The 20,471-nt window shown below is 31.4% G+C and overlaps 2 protein-coding genes across 4 annotated transcripts; both read right to left on the bottom strand.

The window, feature by feature from the left end:
• Positions 1-49: 49 nt before the first annotated feature.
• On the bottom strand, positions 50-6,382 carry LOC114186605 (secretory carrier-associated membrane protein-like). The gene is made up of 13 exons (XM_028074559.1): positions 6,061-6,382; positions 4,930-4,995; positions 4,333-4,449; positions 4,123-4,185; positions 3,454-3,487; positions 2,745-2,867; positions 1,723-1,785; positions 1,526-1,619; positions 1,261-1,306; positions 1,103-1,170; positions 649-697; positions 437-502; positions 50-345 (listed from the first exon to the last, which is right to left on the bottom strand). The coding sequence occupies exons 1-13, from the start codon at positions 6,115-6,117 to the stop codon at positions 259-261; spliced, it is 933 nt and encodes a 310-aa protein (XP_027930360.1). The 5' UTR covers positions 6,118-6,382; the 3' UTR covers positions 50-258.
• A 2,538-nt stretch (positions 6,383-8,920) lies between these two features.
• On the bottom strand, positions 8,921-15,427 carry LOC114188734. 3 transcript variants are annotated; one of them, XM_028077363.1, is made up of 16 exons: positions 15,035-15,427; positions 13,693-13,795; positions 13,466-13,573; positions 13,203-13,238; positions 12,900-13,010; positions 12,708-12,791; positions 12,518-12,636; positions 11,942-12,043; positions 11,290-11,406; positions 11,144-11,209; positions 10,350-10,416; positions 10,051-10,104; positions 9,646-9,741; positions 9,423-9,449; positions 9,291-9,326; positions 8,921-9,208 (listed from the first exon to the last, which is right to left on the bottom strand). In XM_028077363.1, the coding sequence occupies exons 2-16, from the start codon at positions 13,750-13,752 to the stop codon at positions 9,050-9,052; spliced, it is 1,242 nt and encodes a 413-aa protein (XP_027933164.1). In that variant the 5' UTR covers positions 13,753-13,795; positions 15,035-15,427; the 3' UTR covers positions 8,921-9,049. The 3 variants fall into 3 exon arrangements, with proteins under 3 accessions (XP_027933164.1, XP_027933166.1, XP_027933165.1); XM_028077365.1 differs by lacking the exon at positions 15,035-15,427 and adding an exon at positions 14,903-14,922; XM_028077364.1 differs by lacking the exon at positions 15,035-15,427 and adding an exon at positions 14,668-14,894.
• Positions 15,428-20,471: the final 5,044 nt, after the last annotated feature.

The raw sequence follows: 20,471 nt of genomic DNA, 5'->3' as shown, positions 1-20,471 counted from the left end.
TCATAAAATTCAGTTCTATGGATCCATAAATAAAAGTGTAGTACTTTTCTGAACACAGGATCAACTCAATAAATTTTCGCACTTTTCTGCCAACCACTGTATGTCTATGCTTTTTTGTTTACAATATACATCAACAAATATAGTAATTAACAAGCCACACAAACAGGTAGCATAAACTCAGAAAAATACTTTTATCCGCAATATGATATTTGTGGCTAATAATTTACAACAGCAATTCAAACTTCAAAACTAAAGTGCTCATAATGCAGCCCTCATTGCTCCTCTTGCAGCCTCCCGCTTCATCTCAGCAGCCTTACCACTGCCACGGAAGTACATGTATACTTGCTGTATCAAACAAAAACAAAAAAAATTAATATGTTCAGTCCAAGAGCTAAGTGCATCCACTTACAAAAAAAATTTAGAAGTACATCTGAACCTGAATAACCCAGATGCTGATCAAAGTCTCAAGGCAGAACAACCCAAATCCAACAAAGTACAAGATCTACAGGTAAATGCCAAGAAAAAAGCTTTACCAATCGTTTATAAGCAGGGAAATTTTCATCAAGGTTTTGTTAAAAGTGTAAGTAGCTGTGTGAAAGGACAATTAATAGTATGCAGGAATACTAAAACTTCATTACAGGCACTTACTCCAATCACTGCATGGTTACCCACCACATCTATGGCTGCCAGAATGCCTCTGTAACAAAATGAGTCACGGCACCAAGAATTAGGCAAAAATAAACGATAATAACACCAGCTTCTAGATAGTATTTATCATATCCCCAAATTTTATTATCCTCAAGAACCTGGTTATCAGTTTGACTTTCTTAGTCATTCTAGGACACTTATATATCAGCTCTGGTAATTTACACGTGGTATAGTAATTATGCACAAATTCTATTTAATTCCATTCACTTTTATTTCAGAAAAATAAAAAAATTAACAACGAAGTCATTTTCCAACAAAGTGGGGTTGGCTATATGGATCAAACAAGACCATTTAAAATACTGCTGAATATTCGTATTACGCAGGTAAGGTCATGTCATCATATCATATGTAAACAATAAGGAATACGCACTGAAGTGTACATGTACAAACTTACGTCAAGGATTTTCCTTTGAAAACTATGGGAGGAGCAACTGCTGCTAAGATACAGAATCCTAGGTGAAGCTGCAAGCACAAAGAGAAATGATAATAAGTGAATTGTGTTTGAAATGTGAAGCAAAGCTTAAGTACATAACAGCAAAACAGTCAATTTACCAGGTAAAACAAGAAAAACCATCCAAAGTTCAAAGCACTATCTGTCCTGCAAAAACAAAAATGGAACAAATTCCAAATCAATAGTGAAACCAAATTAGAAAGATTAAAATATGCATGGATATTTTGTTCGAATGAGCAGGATCAAAAAATGCAGTGTCTCAAGAATTTATTTTTATCTTACACAAGTGATGCAATGTAAATAGGAATGTATAGCAGTTGGAAAAAATTAAACAGTCAAATGACTAAAAGTATGTGAAATAACTACCTAAAAGCACGGTATAATGGGCGATACCACAAGACATATGCTCCAGGAATTCCAGCTATGAAGTATATAATAGCAAGAAACCATATTTTCACACCTACAAAGAAGGGAAAATTCCATAAGCATTGAATTTGTTGACATCTTTGGATTTTGAGCCGCTCAATAAACAAGAAAAATCCTTGCTTCGTATCTAAACTGACCTTCTCCCTTGATCCAAGCTGCAGTGACAGCTATAATATTCCATGTCAGGCACAAAGCCAATCCTGCATGATATAATTTTTCATACATTATAGATAAATAAGATATTATTACCATAATCAAATTAAAACATCATCTTCACCAAGCCAAGATGAAGTCGTCAGAGAGAGTGATAAGCAGACTAAATAGAACAGGTTAGTGCCAACCAGCTAGGTCAATGGTTTAAATCATTTAAACAAAACCAGTTCACCAATATCTAATTGTCTATTCTCATACATTTCACTGTCTATCAACTCTTCAGTTTTCTCACAGGCCATCCATTTATATATTTTATAAGGATAGCAAAAAAATAGTAATAAAAAAGTATTGAAATTCAGACAATGTAAAAAATGATTCTGTATTGACTTTGAGGAATGGATAAGACAGATGCCTTTTCCCGGTACAGTCATTATATCGAGATCAAAGAACAACTCCAACTCTGTCAGCTGGGCAACTAATTCAGACAGTGATATCTATAACAGAAAAACCGCTAAATTTATGACAAATAGTATTCTCTCACAATATTTTTCCTCGGCTAATTACTAGGAGAGATGTAAAGTTTTAGTAAGTAGCGTCAATTAAAAGATTACTGCAATATGAAAATATCAATTTTTATAATAAGACACCTTTGGGATAACTTTTTTTACAAAAAATAAAAAATAACTATATAAATCCAACCATTAGGTTTAAAGTACTCCTAAAGTAACTCAAGTCTACAAAATTTCATACAATTTAAAATTTAATTGATACTTGATTGCACCATTTTAGTTTTGAAAATAAACCATATCAATCCAACATTGTTTAGAAATTAAACACACACAAAGAACAACAAAAAACCATAGAAAACATACAAAGGAGAGCCTTCATACAGAATCAACTCAATAAAGATATCAATGTGCATGAGATACCATCAATAATTGTTGGCTTAAAAACAATGCATTGATGCAAACCATATTGCAATGGAAGAAAAGATGGGATAACTTGCCTAACAATGAAGTAAAAGCAACATATTGCAGTCTTTGAAGATGAGCTGGAATTTCATTGGCGATATCATGATGGATAATTGGGAAAAATGGTGGCCAATTCTTCTCCTCAAGAACAATTCCAGCTGTAAAATAATGTAATTATGCACTTGAAGAGTAAAAGCAGAACCAAAGATATTTATAGCCCAAGCATTAAGCACAGTTGACATTTTTCTAAGAAATGAGTTCACTCATGTAGAATGAATGGAGGACCACACGCAATGTAAAATCTATAGAATTCTCTAGGAGCAGTGCTCTTCCACCATTCTGTTAAATGCCAAAAGTAGCCAAGGAAACAAGAAAACTTATGGCAAACTAGTAGATCTCAGAATAAGGGAAGGATGTGGAAAGTGAACAACAGAAAAGACCTTATTCTACTACGTGAGCTGCAAAGTGGACAGTAGAAGGAATGAAAGCAGTTAAGAAGATTAAGGCAGTTAAATGCTCAATCAATAGTCATTCCGTTAGATAATTGGGTGGTTGAATAAGAGATATCAGTTATAAAGTAGTTGGGCAGATAATATTGTGTGAGCAGAGTCATAGAACTCAGTTGCAAAGGGGAAGCTCAATACTGTCCATTCTTCTCTATTCTTACAACCTATCGAGATTCTTAGAATTTCAAAAGCCCTAACTAACTATCATCAAGTACAGATATAACTGAAATGAATTTACCTCGGGCAGCAGCTTCTTCTTTCCGTCTGACTTCCTATATTTTAATAAATGGATAGATATTAAAACACGGGAAAACTCCCAGGCATGTGTAGATAATAAGGAATCAGTAGAGAAAGCTTCACTTAAAGATAACTGAAAACAAAAATCAGCATTGACATTCTAAACCAGCACACTTCACGCATCAGCACATCATTAATCACAACAATTTCAGATAACCTCCTAACTTCCATTCTTTAAAAAAAATAAGAAAATGACAATAAATGATCAATTATTCATCAAAAGAAGTTTAGAATTACAGTTGATGATGATAATTTGGAACAATTAACCAAATAGCTGGTTAAGTCAATATATGGTTTACACATTTACCAACTTGCCTAGTTAATTGTTTTTAGTCTAGGCATATTATTTTCCAGTAATTTATAAATAGTAACTCAGTCATAAATTATATATATTCCACTGTCAAAACTAGTTTTTCAGGATAAATAATTCTGGTGCAAGGGTATCAAGATTATACCACAGACAACAGAAGGGTAAGAACAGAAAAGAGAAAACGAAAATAAAAGAACATGATTGTTCCAGGTCCCAACCTCTGTAGTCTGTTCGGAATCAACTATGGAAAATCCTAACAATAAAGTGTGCAAATAGAGGTCCTGAAATCACATTGCATACCTGTTCCCTTCTTCTCAATTCAGCCTCCTTGGCTTGGAGTTCCTTTTCCTTCTTTTTCAAATCCTAATGTTGAAACAGATCATATTTGGAAACCAAACAATCAATTTTCAGAAGAATACACCCAATGCATTTATATATGAATAGGAAAAAAGGAAAAAATAAATAAGAGAGAGATTTGGGATTTCAATAATCTCAATTATTATCACATACCGTTGATGGATCAAGAGGTATATCAACTGTCGCACCAAAACCATAGTTGTAATCAGCAGGTTCAGGATTAAGTGGTGATAACCTTGAATTTGTGGCAGGGGCAACACTTCCAGGATTCTGAAAATTTTAGAACATCGAGATGCATAAGGTGTAGTCAAGCAGTCGTGAACAATTAATAGGGTTTTAACCCAGGTGAAACATATGAGTAAATGGTCTCCTTTGGAACACAATGTAAACTATTGTCATTCTCTTACTATGTGTTTCAGTTGTACGAAAGCTAAACCAAGACAATACAGAGAAGGGGCGAAAACAAAATAAAATACATTGGGCAATATTTTCTATCGAATTTTTTTTCTTGTGTGGCTGATTATTCTGAGAAGTGTGCCAGAGTCAATTGACATGGACTGCACTATATGAAAAAGAAAGTTCGTCAGGATCCGGATAGTTCAGCAATCATAAAGATGAAAGGAGAACGTAGTTTATGACTTATACTTTACAAACAAGATTGCTCACCAATACACTTACGGCTTTAAAATCATTAAGAAAATTATGCACACAATATAATATGATTTACTAGTGCTTAATCAACAAACTCACTGTAGTGTAAAATGCACCCCCACTGTAACTTGATTGGCTTGATTTTTTTTCTCTCACAGCTGGTTCCTATAAGTGTAAAAAAGATTTGAAGGGTCAGGCAAGAGCAAGCATTGCAAATAAAGACACAATTTTACCCGCACAGAAAAAATCAACCATAAGAAGCTAGTGAGTATAAAACTATTCTAACTGGGGATTGGACATCGCAGGGCTCGAACAACCAAACTATGAAATCGTCAAGTACAATAACTAATTTTCAAATTGTTTATAAATCACAAATTAATACACTTACTATAAATATCATCTTATTCAGACAAACATATATGCTCACAAAAAACATATAATGTGGTCTGGTTTAGTACTTAATATATATTATTTAATATTAAAAGTATGTATCTATAGTTCAACCACCGTCAAACACAAGAGATAAAACACCGTTTATTTGTTGAATGAACATTCCAGTCTTAGAAAACGCCAATTAGGTTTAGGCCGTTATCCGCTTTTGTTGATGATGATTATATATTATTTGCAGCTTCTTCCATTAACTTGTTCCAGCAGCTTTTTTGACTAGGATCCATGAAAAGTTTTCGATGACAGAGTAACTGTGTATTCTATTAGCTGCACTGCATGTGGTTTATCTTATCCCATAATTTCAGAATTCCTGACATTTTACCCCTAATGTATTCTATAGAGAGAGTATACACAAGCACCGAAAACAAAGTATTACCCTGGATACTCAACGAAAATATTTGCATGCAATTCTATTGTTTATTTATTGCAAGTTCGGAAGTGGTGTTTTATGAACTCAAATTCAAAAGGAACCTTATTAAAGGCAAAAAAAATAAAAATAAAAATAGCAGAGACATAAGATTCTTCTTACATGGAAAATAAAGTCATAGACAACCCAAAATCCCGGTTCTTCGGTGATAAAGTTCAAATATAGTAGGAAACAAGTCCACCGACAAACAATCACAATAATTCCCAACCCAAAATAAAAAAACAGTAATCTATCCATTATTCAAACCTCAAATACCACTGAACAAGATCAAATTGAGAAAGAAAAGCGCACACCCAGTTCACAAAAACTCAACTTTGTGAAAGTAACACTCATGGGGAAGAGAGAGAAGGACTTACAGAGAAGGGATTGACTTCTTCTTCATCGAAGGGATTACTATCATAGCGATGAGCCATGCGAGGATGTTAACGGTGCTAACAAGAAAGTAGCCTCGGAATTGTAACCAGAGGAATGCAAAGATCTGGAACTATTCACAGAACAAGGTACCAAAGGGATAAAAAAAAAAAGGTTTTTGAAATGTTGAGATAAAAAAAGTATTGAAACTTGTTATGCAAGGGAGGAAATGGCTGGAAAAACAACAAAAAGGCAACAATACGAGCAGTTTAGACAGGAGAATGGTCCTTGGTCAGCTTCAAAGAGATAAAGACTTTGTCTTCACGTTGCTATCATAAAAATGATTTGGAAAAAAAAATATTTCAAAGACTTGAAGGATTAATTAGCTGTTCTTTAGACTTTCGAATTTAGGACTAATTTTTTGCGTGTGAGCTTGATGGTAGTAGATATAATTATTTAATTGCTCATGATTGATTACTTAAAAGTAAAACAAGAGTTCACCATTTTTGTATTATTAATCAAATAAAAAGTACCATTTTTAAAAAACGTTAATTTAATTTAATTAGTGATGTAACTACATTGATAATATTTAAAATTATGAATTTTACGTAAACAGAGTTAAATTAGTTATTAGTTGACCATGATCTAATCACATCTACTTCAAATAACCCATTAAAAACATAAATGTCGGTTAAAGTTAAACTAACCATGATCACACCCTAATGCTCAAATAAATAAATAAATAAATATTTATTGAAAGTTTATTTCAAATTGATTGATGAACTGAAAATATGTGTCCTATACTCTTCCCTTTGGTTCGAAATACAATTTAATCAATATTCTTTGTCTAAATGCTTTACATCTTTAAAACCGGATTGGTTTACCTTATTGCATAAAATTTTATTTCTTCAATTAAATATTCTTTCCTTGTGCTATTTTCATAAGAAAATGAAAATGAATTCCACATGTCTGTTGTAAATTCCAAATAAGTAACTAATGTAAACAAATAATAGTTGAAGAGCATCAGGTATCTGTGCCATATCCTCAGAGGCATGCTTCAGATAATGTTACAGTTCAACTACTATATTTTGTCTTATATATCATTATTGTATTTACTTTCTTCAGTATCTTTTGTTGAGATTCTTATAACTTTAAACTCTGAAAAATGTTTTTAAGTTTGCATCATATCTGCTTGGGGTTATGAACTAATATAATTTATGCTCTCTTTTTCTTTAATTGTCAATTAAGTTTGATGGTAAAACAGTTCATTACATTTTACTGTTTTAGATAATGAAAGAGTTAGAAAGTAAGTTTGAAGTCTATATAACTTGAGTTGATAAGATGATATATATGTTATTTTTTATATTAAAAAATTATTCTTGTTTTGAAAAAAGTATATCATTATTATATTACAGTGTACATAATATATTATTAAAAATAGATAAGTTCTTAAAAATAATATAATAAGTCAAAGTGCTGTGAGATATTCTAAACCAATAATGTAGTCATCTATTTTCGAAATAGATGATACATTTTATATTTTAAATCATTATTTATTTAAATTCAGTTATTTTTGTAATTAAATTAATTACCTACGATAACAAAAGCACATGTTAAGCGAGTGAAATTTTATCTAAATAATAAAATGTGTTTATATTGTATTTTAAGAAACACGTAAGTTTATTAGATTTCCAGGCACAATAGTTATTTTTATTGTTAATTTTAGGTTTAAATACCTTTTTGGTTCCCATTTTCGTAGTGTTTGTTAAAGATGGTATTGATCTGGAAAGAATGTTTAAAATGATCATCATTTTCGCAATTCATGCTTTATTTGGTCATTTGTTGTGACGTCGTTTAAATAATTAACAAAGCATTGTACAGGTGACACGTAACACACCCTAATACAAACCGTGCCACATGTACAATGCTCTGTTAATGACCTGTACAATGTTCTGTTAATGATTTAAATGACGTCACAGACAAGGATCAAATAGAACACGAATTGCGAAAATAATGACCATTTTAAACATTCGGTAAGAATGATAATCATTCTAAATATTTTGTCAAAATGAAGACCAACTACAATAAACATTACAAAAATGATGACCAAAAAGGTATTTAAGCCTTAATTTTACGATATCACTCAATAACTATTTTTCAAATTCCACCCTTAAAACTAATGAATGCGTATTTTCTTTTGTGAAATTACCATAAAATAAATAATATAAATATTGGTAAAAAATTAAAACACCAGTCATACCTTTTACTTTAGTTACAAGATTAAAAAAACAAAAAACATTACAAACATAACAGTTGCTCTTGCCTGTTCACTTTGCTGAAGTTGAAAAGTCGTTAAGTCTTTGGTTCAAACTTTAAAATCAAAGCAATTGATAAATGATGGATGAATCACCACCAACATTGATGGACACGCGACCATAGAAACGTGACTTTTACGCTCCTCTTGACCTTCTGTGTTCAATTCGTTTTCCACAAAGGACGAACAAAATAATCTTTCATTTAACATATATTATGACCCAAGTTCTTTGTATGACCGACTTCTAATTCAGCAATACCTGCCATTAATTAATTACTTCTTAAAATACTAATAATATTGCTTTAGGATAAATAGCATCTAAGCAACATATAAAACCAAACATAAGTTACAAATAAGTGTTTACAAGAGTCATCAGCTAATCAAGACCTAATCCATATTGCTAGAGCCACCAACTCCAATTAATAAAATCGCACCTTAAAAATATAATGGGACCATACTATGATAATTGCATTTAAACAAATAGAAGGGGGTTGTTGCAATTTGCAAGGGAAAGAGTGATGAGAAGAAAGACAAACCGTAACAAAAGAATGTAAAGAAAATCATGCCCCTTTTTTTCTTTTCAAAATTGAATGAATTTACGCATCTGCACAAACTAATTACGCCTATAATAGTAATAAAATGAAGGTAATGTGATTGAAACTTTGAGATATCCAAGAGAGTTAAATAGTAACAAGCTTAGAAAGACGTTTAGTGTCGTGCATTTTTCTTATTCGTCTTTGGTCACTCTTAAATGGGTCAACCCAAGTTTTGTCTTGGGAAATAGCTTCATTCCACCGTTCTTTGAAGATTTCAAATTCCCATGTCGATTGCCTTCGTATCTGCCCAATATAAACAGTGTTAATGGTGATAATATAATACCACAAACACTTGGTTTTGAAACTAAGCTTAAAAGACTCACACCTCGGTTCGCACATCAATTCCTGCTCCACTTTGCCTCTGCTTATTAGGAAATGATACAAAATCAACAAACACTGTCATAGGTAATGAAATGAGATTACAACCAAGAACCACATAATGCCATTAAAACAGTACCTTAGTTGTCCTTTGTAGGTTTGGAACCTGCAGAAGAGGAAACAAAAATTATTGTGACGTGATTCAGACAAAAATCCATATTGCAATGTAACAAACATGTTTGTTCTTGACAGTAAGTCATAAGTTTGATTCTGTAAAGTATTTACAATTACTAGATAAGGAATAATAATATGAAGTTGGAGCATATACGATATATTTTGGTTTGCAAGAACAGTGCAAATACCTTCGTTGTTCTGTGACCACTTCCACCCAGAGTTTGTATTCCCTTGTGAAAAACATATTCACTGTCAACAACTCCCACATTTTTAGTTCGATCTCCCTGAAAAAAATGACATTCATCTCACTTACGACACTTGTCATGAAGAAATGGTGGCAAAAAGAAAGAAAGAGCAAAACAGCCTATAGTACACCAACGATCAACCCACGATGCATTCCAAATTGAGAATGTGTAAATTGTATTCCATAACTCTATCTATCCCTTGTCAAATGCAGTAGTAAATAGTAATGAGCCAATATCATATACGTAGATGGTATATTTATCACTACCAAGAACCAAAAAACCGTGTTGCATCACAATGAGAATTGTACAAAGACCACCAAAAGTGTCCAGAAAATGGATATTTCTCACCTGAGCACAATATCCTAGTTTCATATCCACTCCCCAACCATGGACAAGGTCATTCTGGAGAAAATACAGATGACAATGATGAGACAACATTGAACGACAATACGGATCTAGTTAAAACTCACCAGGCAAGCATTTTTGTAACTTAAAAAATAAAAAAAGATAACAGAAAACTATATTATAACTCAATAGAGTACTACTAGAAGAAACAAAAGTTTAGGAAGAGTTTGAAAGGATTTTGAAAAATGTCTTTGGTTAGAACTAAGATTTAATAGTCGTATGAGCTGTGCGAACAATATTACCTGTATAAGATGCCAAGTACAGTACCAGGCAGCTCGAGAAAAAACTGGAGCCATACCTTCCACAAACCTACACAAGTTGTATTAAAGTCTTGTGTCATTAACAATACTATGCATGCCAATATTTATCATAAATAACCACAAGAAATTCTGATGACGCTTTCAAAAGTCCAGAAAATCATCAGCATTGTTCATGTTCTGACATTCTAGAAGAAACGACTTCAGTGCATCATTTCAATTTCAAAATGAGTGCACCCAAAGGAATTCAAAGATAACATTCTAAAAAAACCATCTTGTAGAAAGTAATATGTTGCATGTCATTCCATATATTTCTATGAATCCCTCATCAATCTATTCTGCATTATCATCCTAGAAGCACAAAACAATAAAAAAGACAAACAACAGTAAAACTAAAATCAATTATAGTGCCCAGCAATAATGGCTAACACAAAATGTAATATTAAGACAGTACACAAGTCCTTTTCACCTAAGAAGAATTTCTAAAACATTAGTCATCTAACAGATAGACATACTTGTCTTTGATATAATTCAGTAGACCCCTCACAGTTCAAAAGTGATTTGCTTTGATTTTGTTATTAAATCAGCTTTTGAGTTTACTATAAGCTATTTTTTCCTAATCAGAGCATAAATGCAGGCTTGAATGAACTTCAGACAAAATTTAAACATGTTCAGTCATCTTGATGGTAGATGGAGTCATAAAATGCATCAACAAGGTCCCGTGCAAACATCTTGAAATATTAAACAGCTCTGCCAGGATTAAAGATAGTAACAGTTACCCAGTGCATGGTGGTCCCTCACTTGAATCTGAACACCTTGTACTGCCTCTGCGTTCATAGACTCTTCTGCTCCAATGAAAACATCAAATGTAAGTACAAAAGCATCGTTTAGCAAGTACATATGGATAGTCAAACAAAAAAATCACCTATGGAATTTCTTGGTTCTAGCTCTAATTGTAATTCTATGATGTATCTCTGTTGAATTTGGGTCAAGAGCTGGCTGAGATATCTCCAAACCTTCTTGCTTTATAATTTCAACATATCTGCATAAAAGAAGCCCACATTAATTATTTTTTTATCAGATGAGATGAGAGCCTGTAGAAAGGTTACTGACTAGCCTTAAAACTAGAAAAGGTTTAAGAATATAAACCCAATAAAGAACCTCATTTGTCAACAACCATCCCCCACAAGCAAAGATTTCTTATAAACCTAATGTAAGCTTAAGAAGCCTAATAAGGGTTATATGCATCCCATATTGTATGTCAGAGAATTCAGTGTCGATTTTCATCCAGCTATCAAATTTCTTATAAACCTAATGTAATCTTAAGAGGCCTGATGATCTTATATTGTATGGCAGAGAATGCAGAGTCGTTTTTCATTCAGCTATCAAATTTCAAAAGGGGAAAAAAATACCATATCATGTGATAAGATAAAATTGGATTCTTTATAATAACATTTACACCAGTATTGCAGGTTCCTGCTAGCCTATAAAATGATAATCATTTACATCCAAGGCAGATTGCACAAAAATATCTAAACAACAGCAGCACCAAAGAAGCAAAGATACATCATTCATACCTTGAAGGTGAAAAATGCTCCACCCCCAGATCCTCGTCCCAGAGAAAGATATAATCATATATAGACACTATGTCCGGATGTAGAAATCTTTTTGCAAACCACCTATCAGAACTCATGAAATATGTAATCCATCACTTATATATTAAATCAAAATATAATTTTTTTTTCTCCTTTATCTGCTGGGAACCATCAATGAAATTGAAAATGTATTCAGATAACTATATCTTGTTAATGACTGGGTAAGGCTATGGGATTGTTCAAGTTTATATAGAACAATTAATCATTGCTTGACCTGGGCTCCCTTAATATGCCTTTTCAATGGCATCCGTATTCAGTACGTTGTAACTTTATATGTCAGAATGCCGGTTCTCTTGTGATAGTTTTCCTAGATTTGTAGTTTTATTTCTAATGTTATATAATGTTTACGGAATTCCAAGCCTTTTTTAGCCTAATTGGCTAACCCTCTCTTCCTGAGTAAATTTAATTTCAAAAAATTATTTTCCTTTATTTACTATTGTAGTTTCCTCACATCTAGAAAATTAAGCATCTTCCCTTCAATAAAAGTCTCATACATACCACTTTGTTTGATTCTGAGCAACAATGTGTATGGCCTTGCTACTCCAGCCAAGATTCCACCATCCATCCACAGTACCATCATAATGGAATAAAATAATTGTGAAATTTTCTCGAAGAAACTGTAACAAATGAAATTAGATAAAGAATGCTGATTTAATTAATCTGAACAATCTAAGAACATCAAAAGTACCTTTTGCACCATAACATCAACATTCTGCTTTTGTTTAATACCAACTGGTACTGCCAGCAAGTTACGATTAGAGTAAACATTAGCCTGCTTTTTCATAAACAAGCCCAATCATTACCTTAGTTAACTCAGGTAGTACAAAATTCCAAATCAAATCTATCTTCTGACATGCAAGAATGATGCAAAAATTCTGACCTTTGACCTTAAACTACTTCTTGACCAAAGTGGTCTCAACTCCAAATCTGAATCAGCATGTATTATACCTCTTGGCAAGCCTTTTAACTTCCCAGAAGTTGAAGGATACACCTGCACCAACACACAAAGTATTTTCGAAGTTACATACCGTATCAGGCAAGAATTGTGAAAACACACATCACAAATTTTGAAAACAATCATTTTACTATAACCAGCAGGGCATTGTTATGCATAGAAGATCAAATATGAAAAAAGAGAATCAGAAAGCTACTTGGGATAGTAATCTAACATCATAGTTTTTACCTTTGGTTGTCCCCAGAAACTCCATTTTTTGTCAATCTGATAGCAGCAGATAATAAACATAAAAAGGGGGGGAAATTCAAGTTAGAACACTCAACATAAGAATGTGTCATATGACAATGCATTATTGTTCTATCGAAAAGTAGCACATTTTTATCCTTAATAAGATGCTAAATTGCTAAGTAAGAATTAGTCAGACATTTAATAAACACTTTGGCCTTTTGTTAGGACGTACATGTAATGATATCTCAAATAATTCAACTGACCTCTTCTTGGTGATACTGATACTTTGTAGTTCTATACACAATGAACAGCATAACTGTACACAAAACTGCCATAAAAGGCAGTTGTCTGATCTTGAAACTTGATTTGCCCTGCCCCAAAAAACTATTGTTAAAACAGTGATCTTACACATGAATCTCCAGAGCTAAAGAATATTTTACAGGAAACTCCTAATAAAATCGTAACAAGAATAGAAGAAAAGAGAACAGACCCCATCAGACAAGCCACTCTTTTTTCTCATGAGCCATCTCAATGATTTGATCGAAGTCATAGAAAATTGAATCTTTTATTCAGTCCTCATCAAAAAATGGTCGCTGTAACATTAAGCAACAGAAGCCATTTCAAACCAATGCTTAATATGTATAGTTCTCAATAACATTGCATAATTTGGCGTAAATAAAATAACCAACTTGTCAAAACAACAAAAAATTGAAGTTACCATGTTCTAAGTTCTAAAGCACAACATCAAATATAAAAGCAAGGAAAATGATCATCCCATAAAAAATATACTAAATGACTTGGAGCTAAATTGGTGATGAACACCACCTCAGGTACACAACAGAAAAACAAACGCCGGTGCAAAACTGTATGACTTTCTTTCGTACAATTTAAAACAAGACTACAGCAACTATATTGTGCGCAAAAGGATATTAAGCATGTGCACTGTGATAACTAACATTAAAAAAATAAAGAGCTAATATTTGTGAATTGGAGAAAGAGAGGGATGAATTGAAACTTAAAAGGGAAACACATGCTTAGAATATTGGTCATGAGGGAAAAAGCATGCCCCGGCTTGCTGAATCCACACACCAACCAAACTTGCAAATAAAATATACCAAATAAAAGCAACCCGAGAAATCTCCGAAACAGTCATTAAATGATTTACAACATAACCACCAGGAACACGGAAACAAAAATGCAAAGATTGGATTTTCCCCCAACTACAAAGATAGCATGAAAAAATTGCAAGAACACACAGCTGTCCAGAACATTGAACTACACTGCAACCAAAAGTCCTTCCTTCACAACAAAGCACATTGTTTTTCTTCTCCAGGAAAATTAAACAGAATTACAAAATAAAGAAAAAAAGACTAAAAGTTACTCCCACAGATAACAGCAAAGTAAACAGCAACTCAGTACTCTCTGACTGTTTCAGTCAGATCTAACCCTCTCCACACGTTCTTACTTGTCATTTAAAGAAGAGAAAAGCTTCACTTTCAGACCAAATTTTCAAAAGCACAAAAATTGAAGATTTTCTATCATCTTCTCAGACCCGGATCCTCCTCTCCAGACCCAGAACATTGAAAGGCAAGAAAACTAAAGAGGGGGAAGAGAGAGAAAGCAAGGACAGGGCCTGAGAAACTTAAAGGGGTTGCTCGAAAAAGCGAAAAGCAGCAAACTTTGAAGATCACATGACACACCGAGCTGAAGCGGCGAAACCCAGATGAAAATAAATAAAGAAGTGAAGGAAATGAATTGCCACGAATTAAGAGTGTCAGAGGTTGAAGAGTATCGATGCAGAAAGCAACAAAGAAAGAGGTTAAAGGGGGAACCTGAATGCATGCGTGTCTGTTGACTGATGAATGATGATGAAGAAATGAAGAGTGTGATGACAACTACACTCTTTTGTTGGCACTCACTGATCCTCGTCAATTGCTCCTCTTCGCTTCTCGTCCAAAACCAAACCCAAATCAACAAAACCAGAGTGGTAGCTTTATTAGTCCCACCTGCTCCAAATACCACCCACGACTGTCTTTTATCTTTACTACAGTACTTGCTAATCGCACCGCCACTTTCGCCTCTGTCTCTCTCAACCCTTTCTCACTTCTCGCCACAGTCACGTTTCCCTCTTTTTCTTCTTCTTTTATTTTATTTCCTCTCTCCCTCTACCTTTGTAATTCCATACACACTTGGATCCTTTCGCTAAAAATAACTATCGTCGTAGTATTTTCTTATACTGTTATTTTTTTTGTCACCCTCCAACAAGATGTGCCTTATCTTTCTTCTTCCTCACACACCGTTTATAAGAAAATTACCGTCTTTCTCTCTCATTTTTCTTACGTCATCTTCCTTAAAAAGTGGTGAAAAAACGTTCATTTGTCTTGTTTTATTACAAAAAAGACGATACATGAACCTTAACTCTAATCAAATTTCTAGATATTTCCACAAGTTTTAATTTTTAAATTGATTATGAAATTAACTTCTAATTGGTATGGACTTTAATTTAATGTCCAATTTTCGGTATGAAATGTTTAAAAAACAAGGTTAATAGTGCAGCATTATTGAATGATCTTAATGTATATGATGAATATGTGAGAGTATTCATTATTTGTCATTAAAGGCTTACAATAGTTAGCTATTTACATGTTATTGCAATTATGTGGACAAGGGGTATTAAAAAATTGTCAACCAACATCTGTTAATATTGGGTTTAAGGGCAACGTGTTCTTTAATTATCACCTCTAGGAGCAACACAACATCATTAAAGAGCACTAACATCTCGACCCATAAGAGGAACTGTTGTAGGGCACCAAAACTGCATTTCTTTACCTTTTTCAGGCCCCACAACATTTTTTCTACGGGGTAAGTGGAGCCATTGAAAATTTTCTTTCAGTTGATTATAGAGTAAAAAACTTTAATTAGGTTACTTGAAATAATAACACCATGTAGTGTTATGGATTTTACTTTTAGCGACTCTTATTTACTCCATCAAAGTTACTTTAAGTACGCATTGAAGTTATGTAGACCAATAAAAGAAAAAAAATATTAGTAACCATAATTACAGTAATATTATCCAATTTTTATGTTTTTTTTTTGTCATACTACTGAAACAATTATCTATAGCATTAAAAAGTATAATTTTTAATAACATTTTGTTTGAATTTAAATTGGTAAAATTTGTTTGATATCGATAAAATTAGCAAGATTGTGGCAAGTATTGCAAATGCACATATACCACATGCCAACGTGTTTGTAGAATAGTGAAGCAGTGTTGAGCAACCACGTAGAGATTCAAACAAAATGAAGTTATCCAGTGCAACGTGTGTGGTTCAGAAATTGAATTTTTCTGACAGAATACATTAAAATAAAATGTTATGCTAACCATGTTAGCATCTTCTTAGACATGGTCGTGTGTAGTAATATAATAATAACACTACTACATAGCTTTGACGAATCCTAGTTGCATAGCATTTTTTAGGTCACCAACGTCCTACCTTTCAACATCTTAATTTGAAACTATTCACAATTGTTTCCCGTGATTATGTACCAAATAAATATATTTCAACAACTGGCAAAATCAAAAGCGTAAATAAAAGTTTGATCTCCTCTAAATTATAATTACTTTTTCATGTTATATAATCTAGGCACGAAATAAAAGTTTCCTCGAAAAAAATAATGTAGAAAATAATTTATTTTCAATATTGTAGAGTTTGAGGTGAAAAACTTCGTTATCAATGTGCACCTGCACTGCAATTACCAAAGCAGTGTTGGATTTTCTGTTTTCTGTCTACTAATCCCTTTCAAGCTTCCTTGTTTCAGTTCCCAACAGTGACATAAACCTACTCTTTCTCTATTCATAGTCATTTGTGTTCACTGTTTACAAAAAAGATTAATAATATTTTAATATTTGATAAACAAAATATTTAATAAAGAAAAAGTATATACTCAATATCTTGATAAAAAAAATTAGTGTCTTTCCTTTTACAATTTTAGAATGTTTTTTTTATCTATATGGCTTGTAATTAAACTTTACTAAAAACTCATACTTCGCAAATAACATGTTTAATTTGGTCCTGCATCACTAAAATGTGTCCCTTATTCTGTGGCTGATTGGAGACATTAAGGTCACAAATCTTACCCATAATCATTTTTATTTTTTTAAATAATATAATTAAGAATAATTCACAGATTTGGTTTATTAAATCTGTGGATTTTGTAGGTTTAATTAGCATGGTAGCTTGAAAGTTAGTAGGTGTTATGGCAGGGAACCAACCTAACCTAACACACCCTATCTTAATGTTTTTGTACCACACACATTCACCCCAAATGATGCATATAGATTAATCTGATAAAACAATTATTTATAGATTAATAGGTATAAGCGGACAATATTTCCTCTCAGACATTCACATTAAATAGTTACTGAAATTTAATTCACCCTTTTTATGGCAGTTCATCAAAGACATTGAAGTATAGTTAATTATTTTTCAGAAGAGTGAGTGATGATCATGTGACGGAGTTTATGATCCCACATGCGCACACTTAAGATTTTAAGTAAGTGTTGTCACGGAATGCATCCTTTTGCCTCTCTCTTGTTTTTTTTTTTTTTTTTTTTTGAGTTTTGTTCTGCACACATCCAAACATGAAAGAGAGAAAAAGTAAAAAACCAAAATTTTCTTCTGTTACTTTACTTCACAAACTGAGTAAGATAAGATTTTGAACGTTAAAAATGAAAGATGGTGAAATATATTTTTCCGTCCTTAAAAATATAAAGCTATGTTTCTTTAGCTACAATTTTTAAAAAAATAAATAATAAGTTTATAGAACGTATAACAATTTTTTAATTAATTTAACCATATATTTTTATTTCAGTTCTTAATCATATGTTAATATTATTTAAGTCGTATAATTTTTTAGGATTTTGTTAACGTGATTCACAGGTTACCATTTCATGAAAATTTTAAAAAACATTTTATAATCTTTTGTATTCGTGTAAAACGGTTGGTGTAGATCGCATATTCTTTACTTTTTTGTTTAATCTCATCGCATTGTATTAAACTAAATATATGTTGGTTAATTTGTTTTAAGTGGATTAAAGATTCTGTCAGTATTTTAAGGGTTAAATGTATTCTTAATTTTTAAATTACTTTAAAAATGATTTTTTGTTCTAAATTAAATATATACATGTTTTGTTTTTGTATTTTGTGAAAACAAATAAGTATACAGTACATTTAATTACGAAAATCATATATGAAATAATCCAGGTGCATTTTAGTGGCAGATATTTTACCATGAATTTTATAGAATGTAAGTATGTAGTTTAATTTCGGAACAAAAACAAATCTTTAAAATAATTTATAAACGAAAAACATGTTTAACACATATTTTAAGTATAATAAATAAAAAAACGAAGTCATTAAATTCATAAAGTAGGAATCACAAACAAATTTATTATTTGGTAGAGAACTTCGCATTGACAAAATATATAAGTAATACCTAATTACCAGGTATGAGGACAAAATTAAATATATCGATATATTTATCGTTTTCATTTTAATATTTATCTCTGTTCTCACATTCTTTTCATTTAAACTTATTAAAACACTTTTAATATTAACTTTTATTCTATCTTTACTTTTATTCTAAAAATAAAGATAAAAATATTAATTTTATTTAAAAATACAAATAAAATAATCAAATCTACACTCATCTCTCCTAACCATCTTTTAAAAGATGCAAAAGACGGGCTCTTGATAAAAAGAAAAATGTTTTGTGAATCTGACCAAAGTTTATGTGAAGAAATACTTTTTTATTATAATTATTATTATAATTATTATTATTATTATTATTTGAAAAAGGCATCTAACCATCGACATTTCACATTATTAAACATGGACGCCCCCTGTTCTGCTGTGAAAGCAGACACAATAGACAAACATTAAAAAATCTTCATATAAATTTTTTTAAAATATTCTATAATTTTATTAAAATTTGTTTTTACTAGAAAAAACTCCTTAAATTAATGTGACGAATCATTCATTAAGATATGGGATGTCTTAGTTGTATGCATAAATAAATTGATTACGTAGTACTAATATTATATTAGAATAAAATTATATTTTTCACTTATATTATTAGAACACAAGCCATGGAAATAGGCTTTGCATGTTTTTTGCACTCTCAGTTGAAAAAAAAAACATCAAATCTCTAATAATAATAACGTAGTGGTTAGTAATAAGGAACATATTATTTATTTATTAATTAACACAAAGTTTAAAAATGTCTAGGCCAATAATTTACTGATTAGTGTCAACTATATCAAATTATATACTCATTTCTTGACATAGTAGTAGATTGTTATAATAATATTTTAGTGGTTAGGTAATCAAGATCTTAATAATTAATTTGGATGGTACTGGAGTTAAGTACTATGGGATGGTGAGAAAATATGTGGACAGGTTACATGTAATTAAATGTTCAATCTATAATTTAATGTTTCCAAAAGAGTAAATTGAAGTCTATATCAATACATTAATTATACAAAGAATCATTCATTATATTTATCAAGCTTAAATTAGGTCAATAGAGCTATTTCCTTATTTATTTTCGTTTTTTGATCGTATACCAGCCCGTTAAAATAAAGCAATTTTAATTTTTTTTTTTTACTTTTTCATATTTCCAACTATATTTAGTGTTTATTTTAGTTCTGATAACTTAAATGTAGCTTTAAATCATTTTATTATATTAACAAGTGGATATATAAAAAGTTTATAATAATAAATATAATAATTCTAGTAATAGTTGAAAAATGTTAATATTTATAAGAGTTAAATATTTTTTTCTTTAATTTTTACTAAAAATTAGAATTAGTTTTCTTTAAAATTTTGGTTCAATTTAATCTCAAATTTAGAAATATGTACATTTATTTATTTTTATCAAATTATATTAAATTTATTTGATGTTTCAAATATATTTAGAAATATATTTATTTAAATCTAAAATATGATCTGGTGACAAGTTGTTAATTGTATATCTTTATTTTGACTGTTTGTTCTTTTTCTAAAAGGACTTGACTGGCCGTTCTTCTACGTGTTTGAATTTGTGCAAGAAATACTCACAATTAAATTTTTGTTTTTTATGGTGGAGAATTTTCTCCAAAAAGAACTGAAAATATTACCTTATAAAATATAACCTCAAATATTATTGGTGTGTGAAAGGAGTACTGGTACATACTTATTTATATACTTTAGTTTTAGAAAACCCATCTTT

The sequence above is a fragment of the Vigna unguiculata genome, chromosome 6, assembly GCF_004118075.2.
Source record: "Vigna unguiculata cultivar IT97K-499-35 chromosome 6, ASM411807v1, whole genome shotgun sequence".
Lineage (NCBI taxonomy): Eukaryota > Viridiplantae > Streptophyta > Magnoliopsida > Fabales > Fabaceae > Vigna > Vigna unguiculata.
The sequence above is the reverse complement of the archived record's forward strand: the minus strand, read 5'-3'. Positions and strand labels throughout refer to the sequence as shown.

What these genes read in the sequence shown, in the direction of transcription:
- LOC114186605 (XM_028074559.1), bottom strand. Translation starts at nt 6,117, where the DNA reads ATGGCTCATCGCTATGATAGTAATCCCTTCGATGAAGAAGAAGTCAAT. An exon ending in AATTGAGAAGAAGGGAACAG is followed by an intron (nt 3,488 to 4,122) that starts GTATGCAATGTG and finishes ATTAAAATATAG; the next exon opens with GAAGTCAGACGGAAAGAAGA. An exon ending in TCAGCATCTGGGTTATTCAG is followed by an intron (nt 346 to 436) that starts GTTCAGATGTAC and finishes TGTTTGATACAG; the next exon opens with CAAGTATACATGTACTTCCG.
- LOC114188734 (XM_028077363.1), bottom strand. Translation starts at nt 13,752, where the DNA reads ATGACTTCGATCAAATCATTGAGATGGCTCATGAGAAAAAAGAGTGGC. An exon ending in AACTAGGATATTGTGCTCAG is followed by an intron (nt 9,742 to 10,050) that starts GTGAGAAATATC and finishes CATTTTTTTCAG; the next exon opens with GGAGATCGAACTAAAAATGT. An exon ending in ACCTACAAAGGACAACTAAG is followed by an intron (nt 9,327 to 9,422) that starts GTACTGTTTTAA and finishes CCTAATAAGCAG; the next exon opens with AGGCAAAGTGGAGCAGGAAT.